We start from the raw sequence: 22,742 nt of genomic DNA, 5'->3' as shown, positions 1-22,742 counted from the left end.
CCCTTAGCTTCTTGAAGAGGGCGTGGTGAGAAGATGGAACATTTCCTGTGATGCAATGGGTTGCTCAGACCCAATGATCCTAGGAACCGTCACCTGAGTCCTAAATGTGAGCTGAGAGGCAGCTAACTGCTCTAAGCTGCTCCAAGTTACCAGCTGCATCAGAAGAAGGGGGGAGGATCTTGTTATGCCTTTGTCTAGATCCAATGGCTGAAAGGTGAAGTTGGTCAGATAACATTGGTCCCACAAGTCTGGAATTCTCTCTGCCAGTGGCCAGTATCTACTGCTGTAGAGAGAGACATACGTGCGGTGACCTGGACAATTGTGCAATGCTGGATGTGGGTGGGGCAAATTCCTTCCTGACCCCTGCAGGCAAACTGCTTATGCCCTGAAGCATGACATTTGATGATTACCCTTATCATAGAATGCATCATTATGGGTGTGATTTAGGATCACTACATCACACACCCTTTCCTTCTGGTTACTGCTGTGGTGAGCAACACAAGGATGGAAGGCACAAAACAAAATCCTGATTTTCAAGTAAGGTTAACTTTGTAAGGCAGAAAAATATCACAATTGTGTCTCATTTTGTTGTACTCTCCTGCCTGTCTGTATCCCTCTGTTGTCTCTTGTCTTATAGTTAGATGTAAGCTCCTTGGGGCAGAGCCTAGGGCAACCGAGTCTTGGTCCATAACTAAGGCTCCTAGGCGCTTTGCTAATAAAAATAAATAATAACGATGCAGGGAATGTTATGTAGTGGCTAAAGGAGACAAGGAGGAGTCAGGACTCCTGGGTTCAATTCTCAGATATGGGAGGGAGTATGGTCTAGTAGTTAAAGCTGGGGGTTGGGGGGAAGGGGACAGGGATTGGGAATCAGGAGTTCTAGATCCAAATTAATTCCTGGTATACCTATCATGATCTTATTTTCTTGTCTTTGCTACATGACATTGGGCAAGTCAGCTGATGTCTCTGGCCCAGATCCTCCAAGGTATTTAGGCCCCTATCTCTTCACATCTGGGCCTCAGCATTTCTGGGGATAACACCCTCTACAAGGGCCTACATGCAAAGGTTAAAGCACTATTCTGCAAATCGCACTGAGCTCCTCAGAAGAAAAGTGCCACAGAAATGCAAATGGCTATTGGCAAACATTTTATTGTCCACCCCCAGCATCTGGATTGGCAGAGCAGTTCAAAGATGACACCCTCGGGCCCAGCTGGGGCAGTTCCCTGGTTCAGTTACTGGCTTTGTCTTCACCAGGAAAAAAGGTGTTTTCCCATGTGTCTGCTACCATGACCAAAACCAGGTGTGTCTTTTCAGTGAGATAGCTCCGATCCCATTAGAGACAAGGCTCCATAGTTTTCACCTTGATATAGTCGGTCCAAGTCAGCCCCAGGTACGCGATGGATCGACCTTGACTATCTACATCGAGGTAGAAACTACCTGTGCCTCGTCTCCACTAGGATTTTACAGAGAGAGAACTAGCTAGACGTAAAATCCCACCTGTTTTTTTGCAGTGAAGACCCAGTATGGACAAGCCAAGAGCAGTTTTAACATGCGTTAACAGCTCAAGATAAACACTAGCTTAGTGTTTAACTGTTAATGCATGTCAATGCTACAACTGCCTTGTCCACACTGGGATTTTACCACGTAGTTTCCCTGTATCAGCTCCCATGTGGTTTAACCCCCGCCATGCCTTTGTTCCTAACGTAGGTGCACCCTATGTCGGACAGAGCAGACCTTCGCAATGTGGAATGTGACACCCTGGAAACATCTTATCTCCGTGCGGTGGGGTGAGCCTCTCCTCAAGTGCAGCGTTCCTCATGACCCTAGTTCAGAACTCGCATGGAAAAAAAAACAAAAACAAAATCAAACAAAGGCGTGCTGAGCTGGGGGAGAGGACACAGCAATGTGTTTGAAATTCAGGATCTCTCTGGCTGGGTGATCACTCGGCTTGTCTAGCTGCGGAAGCCGGCGGGACCTGTATTTGGTAGGTGGTTATTGAGATAAGGCCAGATCAGCATTTTAAAAGAACCTGTTTCAATATTACATTATTGTCCTTTATTATTTGTATTGCCGGAGCGCCCAGCAGCCCTGGCATTCACCATCTCCCCATTGTGTTAGGTGCTGTACGGATGCAGAACAAACTGTTTTACTGCAGAGGCCGCAACAGAGATCAGGTCCGCACTGTGTTAGGCGCTGAATAGAGAGGTAATAGGAAGCACTCCCTGCCTGGAGAATGCTTTAGATGGGAAAGTGTCTCGAAATTACTTACTAGTGTCAGGAGGGTTTCTTAATAAAAGATTAATACCACAGTGTAGTCTGATGACTAGGATACTGGATTGGCAGTCAGGAGACTTCTAGTTCCAGCAAAGGCTTCCTTGCTCTGTGCCTCAGTTTCCCCAATTGGGGCTCATGATACTTATCTTGGTAAAGTGCTGTGGGGTCTAGGGATGAAATTTACTCTACATTAGGGTGTTTCCATAGTAACTGTCATATTTGGAAGTGTCTCCTCTAATTTATCAGCTCAGCTACACAACCCTTGTCCCTGCTGGCTGGACAAAACTGTTTGATTCAGAAGCAGGGAGAGCCCTGCTTGCTTTCCTTATGGGAGCAGGCACACTGAAGTCAACCAACCTGTTTGTCTAGCCCCCGCCCCAAACTGGTTTGGAACTTGAGGTCTTTCCCTCATGCGAAGCACACCGGGCAGTGAGACATCTTGGGTCTGATTCTCCAGGCAGCAAAGTGAGTGCAAACAGCCACTGGGCTGAATGGTGCAGAAGCTAAGTGGGCGTCCACTGCACCAGCCTGTGTGCTGCTGTCAAAGCAATCTCCATTTTTGGATCCTGTTGAGTTAGGCACCTGGAGGCCAAATAGCCACTGCTCTTTAACTCAGCCTCTCTTGGCCACTGGCCTGTGTAGGGGAACTGAATTGCACCAGTCCCAGCTGGGCATGCAGGTTAAAGGCCCACAGGGAGCCAGTGTAAGGAAAATAATCACCTGCATTCGAAGGAAGTGGAAAGAAAATGTTTCACTTTGGGGACGCTCCCTAAAGCGGATCAAGGCTTGTAGTAAACAAACCAGAGTGGCTGTAACTATATCCTGCCTGCTAGGCAGGATAGTAGCCCTTAGGGTCTCTGGGGGAGGGTAGAATTACAAGCAAGGCTAGTGAGGGGAGTGGCTACTGGAAAGGGCTTCTGGGCAAATAAAGGAGCAGGAGGAGCCAGGGTTATCAGCTCCCATATTCATTATAATATAGGTTGTGCCCAAAACATATGCCTTGCAGAAGGGGGTTTATAGGGCAAACCTGTCTGATTTCATGTCAGAACCAGCTTCTCCTCCCCACCATGAGATCTGAGCATGGGCAAATAGAAAGATCTGCTCCTGGGTCCTTCCAATCCCACCAGCTAAGGTCGGAAGCATGTTATGAATCTCACAGTGGGGGCATGGCCCCCAAAGGATCCTGGATACAAGAACAGGATTCACCTGGGAGCAGGGGTGGCTGGTCCTTTCCAATAGCCTGCACAGGCCAGCAATGTAGTAAAAGTGTTTGTTTGGATAAGATGCTCCAGAGCACTCAGCGGCTCCCAATTCTGGGTGCTGAGCACTTGGGAAAACCCACCTTTCCAAGGCTTCTGCGCATCTATGAAGGAACCTTTCGAAGGTAAAAGCAAGCTGAATTCACATGGGGACGGACCCGAGCGCACGCGCGCACATGCTGGCTGCCCCTTAAAAGGAAGCATCTGCCGGATCTAGGATGAAGCAGTACATGACAAACACCCGGCAGGGCTGGGCTAGGTATACTTAATCCTGCTTCAGCCCCATAGTTCCCTACCCCTAGGGGCCTCTAACCCAGATCTGATCTTCCGTTGCTGCCTGCTCCGGTCTGCAGCCTGAGACTCCCCACATCCCCCTGGTGCACCCCTGTGGAATAGGAGCAGGCACCTTCAACCCTCTGGGAAAAAGGTCTTCAGAACGGGAGTCAGGAGTCCTGGGTTCCGTTCCCAGCCTGACTCACCATGCGACCTGGAGCAACTCACGTCTGCCTCTGTGCCTCAGTTTCCCCCTCTTTAAACCAGAGAATAAATAATGCTTCTTCTGGCTTTATCACATGGTAGCTGAAAAGTACTAGATGGGCTTGGCCCTACAGCTCCCATTGCCTTTAATGGGGCACGGTCGGGGTCTGTGATTGCAAGTGAATGCATTATTATTTCAGCAATAGCTTGTCCTCCCTGTGCCTGGCTTTCATTCTGGTGGGGCCATTTCTCCATCTAGTGGCGCGAGAAGCAATGACCACAGAGGCCTGCTGGAGGCAGGTGAGTTGTGCATGCATCTCACAGAACTGGGATGCCATCGGGCCTGAAACACAAGGCACTGGGGAGCTCAGATGCACAGATCTCTATGCAAGGTTCAGGTGCAGCATGAGGCTCAGCAAGGAGGCCAAGCATCTTCCAAGAAATACATTTATAAATTATCTTTTTTTTCTTGCAAAAATTACACCTTGGAAGAGCAGGCGGAGGTAAAGGGAGCTGGTGGTTTGTGGTCTTGCCAGAGCCAAGGTTTTTCTCCGTCTAAACAGTAATGTTACAGATTTTTAACCTGCCGAGGACAAGCTTTCTAATGGCTAGAGCCGGGGGGGGGGGCAGAGGGGGGGAGTCCAGACTCCTGGGTTCTTTCCCAGCTCTGAGAGTGGAGTGAGGTTAGAGCAAAGGACTGAGTTAGAACACCTGGGTTCTGTTCCTGGGGGGAGTAGAGTCTAGTGGTTAGAGCAGAGGACTGGGAATCGGGATTTCTACTGGAGGCTATGCCCAGCTCTAGTAGGGACGATTGTGCGGTGGTTACAGCACAGGGGCCTGGGAGTCACTGGCTGGATACAAACGCTTTGATGCCACGCTGTGCCAAAGCTGTAGGATGAATTAGAAACTCCCTTGTCCCCAGTCATTCTTTCCTCTAAGCGCTCTCCCATCCCAGCACTTGGAAAGCCAATGTAATGTTTGCCCCATTTTCCGTTTCTCTTCACACAAAAGCCAGAGCAGGCACGAACATTTCAGTTCATTCATTTCCCTCCACTGCCTCTTATTCCCTTTCTGCCTGGAACACTCAGAGACCCTCCCTCCAGCCTGAGAGCACCACGCACTGCTTAAAACTGATTGATGCATTGGCAGGGGACGAAGACAGGGCAGGTGAAGTTTCAAATGGCTTTGCCTTGCAGGTTAGATATTCAGAAAGGGAGACCCCCGTCCCCAGGTGCTGTCACAGCTGGGCTCACTTGTTCCATTGTCAAGGGTAGAGTTTACAGGCTTCACTATTGCTAGCAAGGCTGTCTATTCGGTACCATCCAGTTAGACACACATAAAAGCCAACACCAGTCGCCAGCTATTGCTGAGACCCCACAATCCCCCCCTCTGGGATGATCAGCTACTTCACCCAACAGGATGTACTCCAACATGCACTAGGTTGGTACATTTCAGCATCAGGGAATCAAAGATGAGGTTTATTTTCCCCTATATCCCCCGCAAGGCTACAACCCCCCCCCCCCCCCCCCCCGACAATGAACTCTTCCACAACCAGGGCTGGTGGTCTTCCTGTACCAGCTCCCCTTACTCTGCTCTGCTGCTGTTTCTCAACTCCGAGGTTATCAGACCTCCCCCACCCGGGCCCCGGGGCTAACTGGGGAGTTCAGGCTCCATGGCCTACTTAGTTCTTGGTCTCTCTACATGAGGCTTCTAGCAAGGGGACTAGTTGAGCGCTGCAGTTTCTGGGGACTCAGCTACTGTGGTATAACTGGCTAGGCCTGGGTGTTTCAAAAGAGCAGGAGATCTGAGAGGCTCTGGCAGAGCCAGGGGGAACAGGATGCCCAGCTCTTTCCCCAGACTCTTCCCCACCATCATTCATAGCGGCTGTGTGACCATCCCCACTTATTTCATGCCTTTTTTGCAAGTTTTTTGGACAGTCAGACTTGTTTTGGATGGGTTTTATGGCAAATCACCACCACTAGAGGGCTACCAACACCTGCCATAGCCTGCTACAGTCCAGTGCAGCTGCTGCATACAGGACACTGGCTGCAGGAACTGGACCCCATGGCTCCAAGTCCAAAATCCATTGGGGAGCAGGACCAAAGCTGGGGTCTGCTTGCAAACCAATGGTAACTCCAGCCTTCCAGACACATCATCCCCAGCCCGCATGCTTCTTACCCTGCTCTTCAGGAGCACGAGCTGAGTTCAGGCTACCTCACCTCAATTTGCCTCTCTCAAATTGTTGCTCTGAAGCAGGACAGTTGCAATGGGGGTTTGGCAGGCAGGCTCATTGGTGGGGGTGGTGGCCGGGAGCCCCGGGCCCTTTTAAATTGCCCAGGCAGGCCGCAGGGCCCACTCTGCAGAAGCGACAGGCGGGGGAAGTCAGTGGCTGCCCCATGCCGCCCCTGCAAGGAAATGCCTCCTCTCCACCGCAGACACCAGCGCCAGGCAGGTACGGATGGGCGGGGCCCTGGCAGATGGGACTGCTCTGTGCTCCCAAGCTTCAGCTGTTCTGCCCCCTAGGACTGTGCTGGGAGGGGGGATCCCTGCTCTGCGCTGGCAATGGGGCCGCTCCCTCCATGCCATGCCCCATTGCCCCTGGCCAGCCCCTTGCACCAGGTACTGACCTCCCCGCACCATGCTCCATTACCCACATGGGGGCCCACAAAAAGTTCATCCGGCCCTGACTCCTAGACGCAAGCAAGGTGATACTTGCTAGAGGGCCCATTGACTGGTCTGCCCTGGGGCCCGGAATTGCTGTCTGCAGGCCTGTCGGTGGGGTCTCAAGTGCGCCAGCTCACACAGGCCACCAAACAGCTATAGCTACAGGGCTGTCAATGCCCTGCTAGCTTCTGGTGCCCGGCCCCAGGAGCAAAACCAATCGGCCTGGACTCCACAGGATTCTGAATCTCTCTTCGCAGCCTATGTCTCGCCAAGGTGCCCTGCTCAATGGGACCATGCACAGGGACTACTTGAACTGCTAGGGGTTTAATAAATACAAAGGCCGGCAGGGCTGTTGGGATCTTCGATGCTGTCCTCCTGCATAACCCGGGCCAGAGAACCTCGACCAGTACTTCCTGCATCCAGCCCATTCACTTGGGGTCTAATGAGGGTGTATATTTTATCTCCAACCTTGATTGAAAGATTCCCAGTGACAGAGAATTCACCCCATCCCTTGGCCACCTGCTCCAGCGGCTAATCACCCTCACTGTGACAAACCTGTACCTTGCCAGTCTGAACTCAGCTGACTTCATCTTCCAGCTCCTGTGTCTTACACCAGGGGCTCTCCACCTTTCCAGACGACTGTCCCCGTTTCAGGACTCTCATTTGTCTTGCCTACCCTTAAGTTTCAACTCACTTAAGAAATACTTGCTTATAAAATCAGACACAAAAGCGTCACAGTACACTAGTACTGAACAATGGCTGACTCATTTCTACTATATAATTATAAAAGATATCCATTGGAATATAAATATTGTACTTACATTTCAGTGTACAGGATACAGAGCAGTATAACCAAGTCATTGTCTGTACAAAATTTTAGTTTGTCCTGACTTCACTGGTGCTTTTTATGTAGCCTGTTGCAAAACTAGGCCAATATCTAGATGAGATGATGTTCCCCTGGGGGTACGCATACCCCTGGTTGAGAATCACTGTCCTACAAGTAAGTAAGAGAGAGAGAGTGGGGGGGAGGGGAGGGTTCCCAATGCTCCAGGATTGTCCTGGAGTCTCCAAGAATAAAAGATGAATCTTTAACTAAAAAGATGCGAGGAAACCTCCAGGAATTCATCCAACCAAAGACAGCAAAGTGTCAGGAGTTGTGCAAGATTTAGGGACAACGGAGGGCAGAGCAGGACCCTGAGGAGTACCCAAAGGGGAGCATAAAGCTCCTGACCTGTCTCCCCAGCCCACACTCAAAGCTTCTTCAGGCCTATGCCTTAGGGCACAATTGATTTATAAGGCAGCTATTCCCCTGACCTGGCTGCAGGGCCCTTTGCCTCTCTCTTCCACCAGCTATGGGCACTAATTTCCTTCCTGTATCTCCCCCCCTCTAACAAAGCCCTTTATAGCAATCACTGGCCCCTTCCCAGCTGGGTCTGATAATCTAACAGGGCTGGCCCCGGCCCCCTGGCCCTTAAAGGGGCAGAGCTCCCCATTACAGGGAGCCACGAACAAAGCCCAGCCCCCAGGGAGCCATGTGGGGTTAGGCCTTTCCCGCCTGGGCCGAAACCCAACCACGCCGAGGGGCTGCATGCACCTGCCCCTGGCAGGGAGGAGAGACGATGCCACGTCCACAGCCACGGGGCGGCCGAAGAGATGATAGGACACCACCGAGCAGCGCCCGTTGCTGGGCAACCCAGTACCTACAATTCTTGGTTGCCCACCTGCCCCCAGCAACGCAGGAGGAGTAACTACATGGGCACCAGCCAAAGCCCCAACAAGAGGCCGGTGGTGCCCAGCAAGGATGCTGAGCCCTAGGACCGGTCTCAGATGGGCGGAGTGTGGGAGAGTCTCGCGCCTTCCCATCCCGCCCCAGTTCGAGCCCCGCCTTGGAGCAGAGAACGTCTGGGTTTCCGCAGCACCCCGACTGTGGCTCCGCCAGACATGTGCCGTCAAACCAAGCAGGGGGATTTCAGCTCCCCTCCCCTCCAGCAGAGTTCGGTCACAAGCGAGATGAGTTTTCTGCTCTCGGCGGTCACTAATCAACTCCATGAAAATACCAAGGGGCTAATCCGTTATAAGCACAGGAGGTGCTGGGCTCCGGGAGTCCTGGAACAGATGGAGACAGACTCTGTGTGCGAGGCTAACGAAAGACTTGGTTTTACTCTATTGATAAATAAACGGCAATTTTTTCTCCCCACCCTCACAAGAGTGGGAACCGGAGCAAAGCCACCACAAGCACAAAGCAGTGGGTGGCGTTTTTACGTCGCTGCTTCTGCAAAGAGCCCCGTTTGTACAGGAACTCAGGGAGCCGCGCCCATCCCGACACCTCCTGGCCTCTTTGGGAATCTGATTCACCTCTTTTTGTACCGTGAGCGATGCCTTGAGCTGCAGACCCCACTTCTCCCTCAGGGAGCTGCGGTTAACCGCCTGCTCTCCCCGGCCTTCCGTGGTCACAGGTGTCATGAGCTGGGATAGGCTCAGATTTCCCCCCACCATGATATAAATTCCTCAGACCCAGCAATCGTCTCCCCTGCAGATGGAAAGAGCACAGCATGCTCTTCAGAGGCCGGTGGCAAACAGGAGCTGCTAGCCCCTGTTCAGACATTTCCCCCTTGGCAGGCTCAGCTAGTCCTAGCCAGGATCAATGGGTCACTTAAGCTCAAGGCAGTCTCCCAGTAGCAGGCTCTCTCAGAGCCTTTAGAAGGACAGGAACAGCCAGGCTGGATCAGTCCAGGGGGTCTGCTGAGTAGCCCATCTCTGAGAGTGGCCAGTACCAGCTGCTTCAGGGAAAGGTGGAGGAGCTCCCACAGGAAGCACCTGGCCCAGCGGTTAGGACACTAGACGTGCATCCTGGCAAGCTGTGTTTGTGTCTTTGCTCTGCTACTGGCTCCCTGTGTGACCTTAGGCAAGTCACTTAACGTCTCTGTGCCTGAGTTCCCCCTCTGTAAAAAGGGGATAACAGTTCCTATAATTCTCTGCATGACCAGAGGATGGGAGGCTGAGAGTCTGAGGTGGCCAGATGCCGTGGTGATGGGAGCCACATAATTACTTAAGTTAGACCTGACCCCAGGAAAAGTTTATTCCCAAACCCTCCATTAAGTGAGTCCTTAATGATGGTCCCCAGTTTTCAGTGGCCATGGCTGGGAGGATTTGTAGGGAGATGGTTGGGTTTTCATTGACCCTAGATGAGTGCCTCTGGAAACCAGCCCAGTCTAGTGTTTATATGACAGAAGCAATTCCCTGGATTTGAGATATAAACCTTTTCCCCGCAGCCAGGTCTAATTACACAACAAGTCCAAGCTTGAGCTGAGCTACTGGATGGTCTTGCTGGACCCCACTTAGATGGGAGACTGATGAAGTAACATCCAAGGTGCTGCTAGTGATCCAGAAGGTGGCGCTCTCCTCCACTGAGTGAGCTCGGTGCTGTCGGAGGGAGGGTGACATCTTTACTCCTAGGGGAATTCTGCACCACTGCGCATGCGCATAATTCATGTCCCCCGCCAATTTCTTTGCTTCCCTGAAGAAAAATTACTTTCTGACAGGGAAGCCAAGGGAAGCTGCAAGAGCAGCCACGCACCACTCCCTAGCTGCATAGGTACATCGTTTCAGGCACCCGGAGCAGCCGGCGGAGAGGTAAATCACTGCAGGGCTGGGGACACCCGCGCCAGTGGCTCCTACCCTGAGCCAGGATCAGCTGCTAATCCTGGCTAGGCTGGAGGCAGGAGAGGACAGGACTTCTTCTTCCTCTGCAAGGAGTGGCTGGGGCTGTGTCAGACCCTCCCCCCCCCAGACCTTCCCTCCCCCAGCTGCAGGAAGCTCAGCATCCTCCCCTGCTTCCTGCCCCCATTGCTCCTCAGCTGCAGGGAGAGGGGTCACTGTATGGGGACTTGATCCCCCATCTGCCCAACCCCCATGCATCCAGACCTCCCATACCCAGACACCCACGCCAAGCCTAACCCTGTACACCCAGAACCCCACTAGCCCTCCATACCTAAACCCAACCCCACACCACAGAACCTCAACCTCTGCATTTGGAGCCCCTTCCACCCAGACCCCCTGCCTCTGGCCTCCCCACCTGTGCACCCAGACCATCCCCCACTGAGCTCCCTGCACTCAAACCCCCACCCTGACGAGCCCCACGCCCTGCACCCCCCTGATCCCTCACATCCAGATCCCCATGCAACTGACCCCCAACTAGTTGCACGCAGACCCCCACCCCACCAAGACCCACTCCCCCAGCACCCAGGCCCCCCTGCTGAGACCCCACACCCAGACCCCTCTGCTGAGCCCCACCCACCTTCACCTAGAAGAGTCCCATTACCCATGCACTTGGAACCCCCCGCAATGAGCCTGTGCATCCAGATCCCCCCACATCTAGACCCGCCACTGAGCTGCCTGCTCCCAGATTGTCCCACACCTGATCCTCTCACCCCACACCTGGATCCCCCCACACTGAGCCCCTCCACTCTTGGATTCTGCCTGGTTGAGCCTGCCTGTCCCACACCTGGTGTGCCTGGTGCAGAGGGGCAGGGCCCCAGGATGTTTCTGGGGCAAGCCCAGGCCTTGTGCTGTGTCAGGGTCAGGTGCAGCCTCACTGCTGAGTCCATGTCCCGGGGGCGAGGATGGGGGGGCTGCAGCGTGATCTCCCACCTTCGTGCAGCCAGTGGCCTGTGCTCCCCACTGCCATGCTGGAGCCCCTGTATTTATTTATTGACAAATAAAACTTGCAGAATTTTAAAATATTGTGCACAGAATTGTTATTTTTTTGGCGCTGAATGCCCTCAGGAGCACATCTTTCAAAGGAAAAGCAGAGGTTCTGTTTCTGTGGGGTTAAAAGTCCCAGGCCGTTTTTAGTGGGAATGGTTTAGCCATTTAGCCCTGGTCTCTTTGGGGTAATTACATACCGCCTGCCTGCCTCTCCTTCGGAGTGTCCTCCTTCACTTTCTGTCCTAAACTGCCAGGCAGTGATGCTCTGGGCTATACAAACAGCTGCTGCCTTCCACTCCAGAGGTGGCTGCATTACAATGGTGAGTGAGATGGTTTGTAAAGCAGTTTGGGATGAAAGGCTCTACGAGCTGCAAGTTCTTATCAGCAAAGAGAGTCATCTGGTCTCATGTTCTGGGCAGGGAGGGGCATGTCCACCCCCCTATGTGCCCGAGGACACAAAGTGCATCTCGGTGTTGATGTTGGTGTTGCCCGCATGGGTGCAGCCCACCTTTTGCTTGAAGATGAAGGGGAAGACCTTCTTGAAGGCTTTCCTGAAGTTGAGGCCCATGAAGGCGTAAACGATCGGGTTGACAGAGGAGTTGGTATAGGACATGCAGTGGGCCCAGATCTTCACCTTGTAGATGTAGTAATTGTGCTGGAAGTTGGGGCTGAAGGCCTGGACGAGGATGAGGAATTGCACGGGCCCCCAGCAGACGGTGAAGAGTCCCACGATGCTGGCCACCATGCGGGAGATCTTGGCCCGCATCGCCTCAGAGCGCTCGGCCAGCTGCTGCACCTTGCAAGCCACAGAGACAGGGTGTGTGTGTTAGCATTCACAGCCAGGCAGCTCTGGTGGGAGTTGAGCCATCATGCCAGTGGGTGGACATGTGTAAAGAGGTATACGCACAAGTGGTTGCATGTGTGTATAACACCACACCCCGAGGAGGTGGTTGGCAGTGGGGATTGAACCTGGGACCTCTGGATTGGAGCGCATGAACTTCTGCTGCCTGAACTAAAAGAACAGTGCCGTGACAAGCTTATCCACCTCTAGTTATGGGCCACCACTGGGGGCAACAGAGCATCACATGGGGTGGGTCACACGTGCAAGTATCGGTGGGTGCCTCTGCGTGCATTCATGTGCAAACAAAACAGTGGGTGCATGGGTGCAAATGGCAGCATGTGTTGTTCACAAGCATGTGGACACAGGTGTATGTACATGCAAGTATCTGCAGACACAGGCCATGCACCTGAGCATCACCTTACATGCACCGTTGGATACAGAGGCCAGGGATGAATCTGGCCCTGTGGTCGAGGAGTCCTGAGCACCATCAACTCCTGCTGGAGCCAGTGAAAGCCGTGGGTGCTCAAAGCCTCTGGAGATCAGGTCTTATGTAGATCTACACATGCACACGCCCCCTATGGGCATGTGTGGGGAGTGCAGGGGGGAGGAGCCAGGTACCTGGTAGTTGTTATCGACGGGCTCCACGGTGGGATGTCCCATGTGGTAGAGCATGCCCATGTAGCAGACGCAGATGGTCAGTAGGGGCAGCAGGTAGACGGCCAGGAAGTTGTAAAGGATGAAGGCCTTCTTGTGGGAGGCGGAGGGGAAGGACTCACTGCAATAGGTCTGCGGCCCGAACCAGTAGCCCTCCGTCAACCTGTTGTACATCAGCACCGGGGTGGAGATGATAAAGGAACCTGCCGTGGGCAGCAAGGCCAGAGTCAGTGACCCAACGCCAGGCTGGGTGCTTGCTTTAGTGGTCAGCAGGGGATGAAGGGACAGAACTGAACTGAACCAGGATCCCAGCCAGTGGGGGAGCAGGATGGAGGGACAGACCCAAACCAGAACCAGGAAGGATCATGGGTCGCAGGGGGAATGAGTTGGAGGGACAAAGGGAAGGGTCAGAACCAGGTTATGAGGATGATAGTTGCCAACGGTCCATTCCCTGAGGGTGGGGAAGGACTCCACTTGACACAGCCAGCAGCTTCAGCTCATGCCTGTGTTACAGCTGTCCCCTCCCTTCTTACATCCCCCAAATTCCTATTTCAGCCCCCATCCTTGAACATCCCCAACCTCCCTAGGTAGGGCTTGGCTTTGCAAACCACGCCCAGGGGTGGTTCAGATGCAGGTCCCATTTTATCTGAACCCTGACATTTATTGGGTCAGGGGTTGGGCCAGGGGTTGCATAAATGGTTCTAGGCAGTTTCTTTAAAAAATAAAGGGGCCCTTACCCAGTAGGCTCTGTCCCCTCATGCCCACATGGATCTCTCCATCCCCCTTCCTCCTCCGGGAGTGCCAGTGACGGCCCCTCCCGGCCAGCTCACCCCAGCTGCCCGGCACCACTTCAAGAGGGCCACGTTTCCCCAGTCTCCCCTACCCACGCCGGCTCTACTCACAGATCCAGAGGCCCACACTGATGGCGACGGCGACCCGGGGGGTGCGCTGACGCAGAGCACGCAGCGGGAACACGGTCACGTACCAGCGGTCCACGCTCATGGCCGTCAGGGTGACGCAGGTGGCCTGCACGGAGACCTGCCAGGGGAGGCAGAAGCGGAGAGGGGAGCGCCTTGGAGGGGAGTTGGCTGGGGAACCACACATCCACGCACCCACCCCGTGCATTGCTGGCGCCAGATCGACTGTAACAGAGATACGGCAATACACAGCAGCTGAGTATCTGGCTCTCTGTGTCAGAGTATTCTACTCTTGGAAGCCGATGATCTCGGTTTGCGTGGTGTGGCGTGTTGGAAATGCAAGCTACCGCCACAAGAGCAGGGGGGTTCCTGGCCTTGCTTGCAGGCTGTGTATGGACGTGTGCCATCTGGGACATTTCCAGTTAGTCTGGAAAATGTCAGCCTAAATCAAGGTGGGGGGGATTTACATAAGAACATCAGTGCTGCCAAAATGGGTCAGACCAATGGTTCATCTCGCCCTGTATCCCAACTCCAACAGTGCCAGATGCTTCAGGGAGAATGTACACAAGGCAATTTTGCAGCGATCCACCCTGTCTTCCACTCTCGGCTTCTGGCAGTCAGAGGTTTAGGGTCACCCCGAGCATGGCGTTGCATCCCTGACCATGTTGGCTATTAGCCATTGATGGACCTGTCCTCCAGGAACTTATCTAGCCCTTTTTTTGAACCCATTTATACTTTTATACTCACAACATCTCATGGCCCGGAGATCCACGGGTTGCCTGTGTGTTGGGTGAAGAGGTACTCCCTTGTGTTTGTTTTAAACATGCTGCGGATTCATTTCATCGGGTGATCCCTGATTTTTGTATTACATGAAAGGGTAAATAACGCTTCTCTAGTGGCTTTTTCCAAGCCCTTCAGAATGATAGAGACCTCTCTCATATCCCTCCTTCGTCATCCCTTTTCTAAGCCAAACAGCCCTAATCTTTTTAGTTTCTCTTTGTACGGAAGCTGTTTCATACCCTTGATCATCTTTGTTTCCCCTCTCGGAAACTTTTCCAATTCCACTTTCTCCTTTTTGAGATTGGGTGACCAGAACTGGACACAGTACTGAAGATGTAGGCATGCCATGGATTTATATAGTAGTATTATGATATTTTTGTCTTATTTTCTATCCTTTTCCTAGTCGTTCCTACCATTCTGTTAGCCATTTGGACTGCTGCTTCTGCATACTGAGCTGAAATTTTCAGAGAACTATCCACAGTGATGCCAAGATCTGTGCCTCGCTGCAGGGAGCAGCCTGCTTTGTCTCTCTCTGGTTTTGGTCATGTGTGTTTATCATGAAGTCGTGTTATGCTGCAACCTTCCAGCAAGAGTATGTTTTTTAATCTAACTTTTCTGTTTGTATAGCATGCACATAGGCCATGTGTGTGTTGTGCAACTGCATGAGAAATATATGTGTGAGGTGCCTGTGTGGAAGGAGAGGACAAAGCTCGCCCTGTTGCTGCCCACGCAGTCTCTCTTTTGAGGACTAAGTCCCCCGCAGTCACCCCAGCACTGCCCGCAGTAATGAGCGAAGCCCTAAGCAAATGCCTCACCTGTTGGATGTAATTGACAAACTTGCACATGAACTCCCCGAAGATCCAGCCGGGAAGGGGATACAGCATGGCAGTGAACGGCACGCAGCACACCAGGAAGATAATATCTGTGGTGGCAAGGTTGGCTGTCAAAAGAAAGAAAGGGTCATGCTGTGATTAGGGCACAAGCCTTGGACTTAGGAGGCCTCGGTTCAAATCCTACCTCTGCCACAGGCTCCCTATGCCACCTTGGGCAAGTCACTTAGTAGCTCTGTGCCTCAGTTTCCCACCTGTGTGATGGGGAGAACAGCCTCTTAGGGGTGTGGTGAGGCTAAATCCATTAAAGATGGCGAGGTGCTTAGATACGGCAGTAACGGGGTTGATTTAAAAGGCAAATGAGCTGGCCTTTGCTGTTTCTGTTCTCATCGTCCCCCTGCCATTCTGGGAACAACGGGTCTGAAACAAAGACTTTGCTGCTGGGAAATGGACGTGTTCAGAACAACTGACCCTCCTTCTATTGATGCTGCAGACCTTGGTTTATTTCCCCTCCTCTTCACCCCACGTAAAGGGCCAGTCTCCACCTGCAGAGGCATGGTCCAGCGCAGAGAGCACCAGACTTGGAGCCTTTCTATTTCCACCCCTCTGTTAGTTGCTTTCCTGGCTGCACCCACAGATTCACAGGGGCTGTGCCTCCGCGGATGGGAATTGCCACTGCTCCAGTGAAGTCAATGGAGCTGGATCAATTTGCACCAGCCAAAGATCTGCAAGGGACCACAAAACGTCACCTGCATCAAGCTTATAACTCCATCTTCCAGCTCCTGGGCCTGGGCCTGTCGGTTAATCCAGCTTTGATTCCCTCTCAGATTCCACTATGCCCGGTAGGCCAAATTCAGAGGAAATGTGTGAGAGGAGATTGGGGTGTCTAAGGGCCCGCTGGCCGTAAAAGAGAGGAAGGGTCTTCTGTATGCTAGTATGAATCTGGATTAACTCCATTGGCTTTAGGGGTGTTACTCCAGGTTTACACCAGTGCAAGAGGGAATCTACATACACAATGAAGGGCTGGAAGAAGGTGTAAGTCACACCCGTCTCAATAGCCTCTGAACCGTCTCAGACTTGCCCCTGTGAGCTAACCCCAGTGTGGGGGGGCTGGGAGCCCAGGGTTTGGAGCTGAGCCCCATCCCTGACAGCACAGAGCCTTGACACTGGCTAAGGGGCAGTAATTGCTCTAGCGGAGTGGAAGTTTGAGCCTGGAGGATGCTGAGTGCTTCCCGGATGCTGCTTGCTCCTTGCTGGATCGAGGCCATACGCAAAGAGCACCTGGAGTGAGATTTGTGAGGTGTACAGAGGGGGAGTTTCTAGTAACGTCAGCATCAAGAGGCAACAAGGTCTAGTGCTTAGAGCATGGGGCTGGGAGCCAGGAACTCCTAAAATCTAATCTCAGCTCTGACACTTGGCTCGCTGTGCAGCCTGAGATAAGTCATCAAACCCCTCTTGCGCCTCAGTTTCCCCCCCTGTAGAAAGGGGATCCCTCCTGGGGCTGGGAAGAGGATCTATATAACCTTGGTCCTCAGCTGGGGTCAATAGGTGTTGCGCCATTGCTTTCAATGGGATTATGCTGATTTAAACCAGGCACCAGCCCTCTCTCTCTAATGCATTGCACGACCATCATTTTTTTAAGCAATCAAGGTCAAGAAAGTCAATATCCCCCAGGACCAGGGTTTCCTCTGAGTCAGGGGGCCTTGCGGTATTGGCTCATTTCAGGTTCAGCCGGGATGTCCTGGTTAACCCCTGTGCTCCTGGACTGCAGCAGGGTTCTGGTAAGCACGGATGGATTGACAGCGCTTCCATAAGGGATGTACAAGCTATGCGGGGCCGCCCTGAAGGTTTGCTTTGCCCAGGCAGCACTGACCAGAGCTGCCTTAGTCAGGTGAAGACGTTCATGCAGCTTCAGCTGGGTGTCACTTACTTCACCGTCCTATCCCAGGTGCCTGCTCCTACTTGCACTGCAAGGGATGGTGACATTTGGAAGGGCCTGATCCAGCTCTGCCTGGTGCTTTGTCTGGTCACTGACCCCATAAACCAGTGAGTGGAAACCTGTGAGCTGATCTTGCATCTTGCACCCACTTTGCACAGGTGTAAACGAGGACAGAAAGCACAGGGCAGCTGCAGATCAGGCCCCTATTGACTCTATTGTGCCGGATCAGGCCCCTCAATATTTTAGCTGAGGAAAAAGCTCTCGGTAACCTGGGTTACTGCACACAGAACAGGAGATTCTCACAATGAGCCAGGAGATTAATTGTAAAAGCAGCGGATGCAAGGATGGTGGGGGAGGGACTGGGATAGGCAGACTTTAGACTCTAATTTTCTGTCATTGGGCATCACAAAAAAGGTCAAAATCTCTCCAAAGAAACTAGATGCAAAGTGACAAATAACCGGCCTGCAGCTATATATTGTAACTGATGCCTGCGGCTAGGAGGAGCGGAGATTGCTGGGGCGAAGGGAGAGGTGGGGCTCCGGGGCAGAATAGCCGGGTCACAAGTCTGAATGCTATATTACTTGAATGGGCTCTCAGAGATACTGATCTTCCCTAGGGCTGATTCCCAACCTCCAAGCAGCCTCCTTCCTAGTATTCCCACAGTACCCCAATGGGCCCTTCACGGGCCTAGAAAATGGCCTGTAATTTCCCCTGGCTGTTTGGTTTGGTTTTGTTTTTAACAACTAGCCGTCACAACGTACAAGATCTTCAAGCACAAAAAGGGGAAAGCTCCTGCCTAAAATGTCTCCCCCAGAGTCACTAATAAATCGTCACCATGAACGGACTCCGAAGATTTGGGTTGTCAGGAGTTTTGTTAAACCCTCTGCAGAATCCCTGCGCTGGAGAGGGCTCAAAGGCCCGAGTTCTCCTTTGACTTTCCTTCACAGTTTCACAGTGCCTCCGTCTTCCTGAGGGCACTGATCAGGATGCCTCTCACTCCGTGCTTAATTTGTAATGAAAAAGGTGCCAGGCCAGGGCAGCGGGGCTCAAGCAATTTTTTTACTTTCATAACGGATGTGGCAAGCCCAGAGGTGCCGGGGCTACGAACTGCCAGGCCCAGAGGTGCCGGGGCTAAGTTCTGGCAAGCCCCGGCACAAATTAAGCCCTGCTCTCACTCCTACGTGTGCTTGAGCAGCTCCTGTTCTGTTTTACCCGCATTCTGCCCTAGATTTCATGTTCTAGCAGTCTTGGATGATGACCCAGCCCATGTTCGTTTTAAGAACACTTCCACTGCAGATTTGACAAAACACAAAGAAGGTACCAATGTGAGATTTCTAAAGATCGCTACCGCACTCGACCCAAGGTTTAAGAAATCTGAAGTGCCCTCCAAAATCTGGTCAGGACGGGGTGTGGCGCATGCTTTCAGAAGTCTTAAAAGAGCAACTCTCCAATGCGGAAACTACACAACCCGAACCACCAAAAAAAAAAGAAAATCAACCTTCTGCTGGTGGCATCTGACTCAGATGATGAAAATGAACATGCGTCGGTCCACCCTGCTTTGGATCATTATCGAGCAGAACCCATCATCATGTCCTCTGGAATGGGAGTTCAAGCATGAAGGGACATGTGAATCTTTAGCGCATCTGGCACGTAAATATCTTGCGACGCCGGCTACAACAGTGCCATGCGAATGCCTGTTCTCCCTTTCAGGTGACATTGTAAACCAGACGCAGGCAGCGTTATCTCCTGCAAATTGTAACCAGACTTGTCTGTCTGAGAGATTGGCTGAAGTAGGACTGAGTGCACCTGAAGGCGCTAAAGTTTTACACTGTTTTATTTTTGAATGCAGTTATTTTGTGTATATTATTCAACATTTGTAAGTTCAACTTTCGTGATAAAGTGATTGCACTGCAGTTCTTGTATTAGATGAATTGAAAAATACGATTTCTTTTGTTTTTTACTGTGAAAATATTTGTAATAAAAAATATAAGTGAACACTGTATAGATAAATGGGATGCAATTATTGTTTAAGAGCGTGATTAATCACGCAATTAATTTTTTTAATCGCTTGGCAGCCCTAATATAAATATTGTACTTACACTTCAGCGTGGTATTTGAACTCGTTTTTCACTTGTGAGCCTTGTTTGAAGCCCGAGCCCCAGCTTGTAACTTAGCTTCGTGGGGTCCCTTGTGGTGTGGGGACCCAGGCAGTTGCCCTGCTTGACACCCCCTAATGCCAGCCATGCACTTGCAACCCCCCTAAACCCATCCAACCACTCCCTGATCTAGATGAGTTGAGTACCCCCGGAAGACCTCGGTGTACCTCCAGGGGTACACATACCCCTCATTGAGAACCACTGATCTCGGCTGACCTTCTGTATAGCCCAGGCCAGAGAACTGCCCCCAAAATAAATTCTAGATCAGGTTTTTTAGGAAAACATTAAAAATTGTCAGTGGTGGAGAATCCAAAACGACACTTGGCAAATTCTTCCACTGATTAATTACTTTCACTCTTAACATTTTACGCCTTATTTCCAGTCTGAATTTGTCCAGCTTCAACTTCCAGCCACTGGATCGTGTTCGACCTTTCTCTGCTAGTTTGAAGAGCCCATTATTAAATATTTGTTCCCCATGTAGGTACTTATAGACTGTGATCAAGTCACCCCTTAACCTTTTCTTTGTTAAGCTACATAAATTGAGCTCCTGGAGTCTATCACTCTAAGGCAGGTTTTCTAATCTTTTAATCATTCTTGAGGTTTTTCTCTGAAGCCCCTCTAATTTATCAACTCCCTTCTTGAATTGTGGGCACCAGAACTGGACACAGGATTCCAGCAGCGGTCGCACCAGTGTCAAATACAGAGGTAAAATCGCCTCTCTGCTCCTACTCGAGATTCCCGTTTATGCCTCCCAGGATCGCATTAGCTCTTTTGACCGCAGTATCGCACTGGGAGCTCCTAATCAGCTGATTATCCACCACAGCCCCCAAATCTTTTACAGAGTCCCTGCTTCCCAGGAGAGAGACCCCCATCCTGGCCTACGTTCTTTGTTCTCAGCTGCATACGTTTACACTGAGCAGTATTAAAACACATATTGTTTGCTTGAGCCCAAGTGATCCATATTGTTCTGAATAAGTGACCTGTCTTCTGCGTTACTTACCACGCCTGCAGTTTTGGGGGTCAGCTGCCAGCTTTAGCAGCGAGATTTTATGTTTTCCTCCAGGCCCTTGACAAAGAGGTTAAATAGCCCAAATAATTCTGTAGATCAATTTTGTTTCAAAGGAAATTAACCCTGAAGGACTGCTCTGGAATACGCCCCCTCTCTTCTGAGGCATCCATCCACCAGCGTGAATCTTCAACTGCTAATGGGTTCACTCTCTTGCCACTGCCTGCACATTGATTTCTGTGTAAATCTTTTGCGTCGTTATCTGACAATTTGCTTTCTCTTTTCTCTCTTGCTTTCTTGGGCTGGGACGCAGGCTCGGCCGTTGCTTTTTAACACTACCAGATGATCTTCAACTCTGGCTGACCCCTAATATATATATTGATGTTATATTCTTCATTGTCCATTGCTCCCTCCACTGAGGGCAGACCCTCTGCTCCCTCACATCCTGAGATGCACATCCTGCCCGTGCCTAGACTGATAGTCATTAGATTATGAATCACCAGGAGATTTCTTGTTTGGAAGTTAATTTTTTCTTCTCCTCTTGATTCTTACTTGATCACTCTAGCAGTGTATCATTCTACTAATGGCTCGGATCAAATTTTTCTAAATTTCTAAGCCCCACCGCGCCCCCGTGCCCAGCCCCAGGGTTCCTCTGTGCTCAGCCCCACTGCGCCCCATGCCCAGCCCCACCGCGCCCAGCCCCACTGCGCCCCCGTGCCCAGCCCCAGGGTTCCTCCGTGCCCAGCCCCACCACGCCCCCATGCCCAGCCCCACCACGCCCCCGTGCCCAGCCCCACCGCGCCCCTGTGCCCAGCCCCACCACGCCCAGCCCCACCGCGCCCCCGTGCCCAGCCCCAGGGTTCCTCCGTGCCCAGCCCCACCACGCCCAGCCCCAGGGTTCCTCCGTGCCCAGCCCCAGGCGCCCAGCCCCACCGCGCCCCCATGCCCAGCCCCACCGCACCCCTGTGCCCAACTCACCGATGTAGAAGTTGGTGACCGTCCTCATCTGCTTGTGCTTGGTGATCACGTAGATGACCAGGGAGTTGCCCGCCAGCCCCAGCGCCATCAGCAGGGCGAAGAAGAGGGGCACCAGCCAGGCATCCACCAGGCGCGGGGGGCTCCGCGGCTCCGAGCTGTTGGCGCAGAGCAGCCCCCCGGGGCAGGAGTGGTTGAGGAGCAGGAGAGAAGCGTTGAGCAGGGCGCTGGCAGATGCTCCCCGCATGGTCCTGGGGCGCAGAGCACAGGACCCCTGCCTTTCCCTGGAGGGGGAAGGGGCCGCTCGCTAGCAGGACTCCTGGGTTCTCTCCTTAGCCCTGCCCCCCAATGGAGCTGGCGGGTCTCCTGCCAGGGGACCCCAGGGAGGCTCCCCGCTCGCCTCTAGGGTCAGGGGTGGGGTTCTCCCAGCGCTGCCTTCAGCACCACGAACTCCCCGAGCCTGGCGAGCTCCCTTCCCGAGGGGCGGCTCTAAGTAGCTCAGGAAGTTTGGGGCCGGCGGGGGGGGGTTTAAAACCTGCAGGCTGCTACCCCGCGTCCTCCGTCCGGAGCAGCAACTCCGCGGCGGGGAACCCAGGAGTCCGAGCGCTGCCCCAGGGGGGAATCAAGCCCCAAAGGCAGAGAAAGCCGCTTCAGCAGGACGCCGCGTCCCCTCTGCTCCGCCGCGCTCCGAATCCGCTCTGGTTTCCCGCTCGCCCTCTTCTTGTAGTGGAGACGCCGGGAGCCCCTCCTGGGGGGAGGCGCCTCTGGGGAGCGGCGCGTCCGCAGGGAGACGGGCGCGGGGCGTGGGGGGGGGTGCTGCTCCCGACCCAAGGCGGTGGGAAAAGTCCCACCCAGTGGGCAGCTGCCCCAGGTCCAGGAGTTGTTCTCTCTGCTGGGGGGTGCCGCGCGGAGATGCCCCCCACCCTGTTAAAGAAATAAACAGCAGCTGAGAACAAATCAAAAGTGGGTTTTTTTTAAATGCACAGTCAGAGGGGCGGGGGGGGGTGTGTGAGGTGCAGGAGTTCAGAGGCCAGGACTCCTGGGTTCATTCCCTGCCGATTCTCCCCATCACCCGGGGCACAGCCCTCAGCTTCTCTGCGCCTTGGGTCCCCCAAGAATAAAGCCAGCGGGGAGCATAGGATTTACCGGCCCTACGGGAGTGGGGTGAACAGTCAGGAATCAGGTGCTTTAAAATGAAAGGCGCTGGGGAAATGCCAGGTGTTCTTGTGGACTGGTTCTATTCTCTCAGCTCAGGGCATCTCT

The 22,742-nt window shown here is 52.8% G+C and overlaps 1 protein-coding gene across 1 annotated transcript; it reads right to left on the bottom strand.

The window, feature by feature from the left end:
* Positions 1–11,363: 11,363 nt before the first annotated feature.
* KISS1R (KISS1 receptor) lies at positions 11,364–22,199 on the bottom strand. Its single transcript, XM_048831108.2, has 5 exons — positions 21,483–22,199; positions 15,389–15,513; positions 13,779–13,914; positions 12,841–13,079; positions 11,364–12,177 (listed from the first exon to the last, which is right to left on the bottom strand). The coding sequence occupies exons 1-5, from the start codon at positions 21,724–21,726 to the stop codon at positions 11,821–11,823; spliced, it is 1,101 nt and encodes a 366-aa protein (XP_048687065.1). The 5' UTR covers positions 21,727–22,199; the 3' UTR covers positions 11,364–11,820.
* Between the last annotated feature and the right edge of the window lie 543 nt (positions 22,200–22,742).

Source organism: Caretta caretta, chromosome 25 (genome assembly GCF_965140235.1).
Source record: "Caretta caretta isolate rCarCar2 chromosome 25, rCarCar1.hap1, whole genome shotgun sequence".
NCBI classification, from domain to species: domain Eukaryota; kingdom Metazoa; phylum Chordata; order Testudines; family Cheloniidae; genus Caretta; species Caretta caretta.
The sequence above is the reverse complement of the archived record's forward strand: the minus strand, read 5'-3'. Positions and strand labels throughout refer to the sequence as shown.

Excerpts from the sequence above, each read along its gene's own strand:
- KISS1R (XM_048831108.2), bottom strand. The coding sequence starts at position 21,726 with ATGCGGGGAGCATCTGCCAGCGCCCTGCTCAACGCTTCTCTCCTGCTC. Across the intron at positions 15,514-21,482 it reads GGTCACCAACTTCTACATCG|CCAACCTTGCCACCACAGAT; the intron begins GTGAGTTGGGCA and ends TTCTTTTGACAG. Across the intron at positions 13,080-13,778 it reads CAGTGTGGGCCTCTGGATCT|GTTCCTTTATCATCTCCACC; the intron begins GTGAGTAGAGCC and ends TGCCCACGGCAG.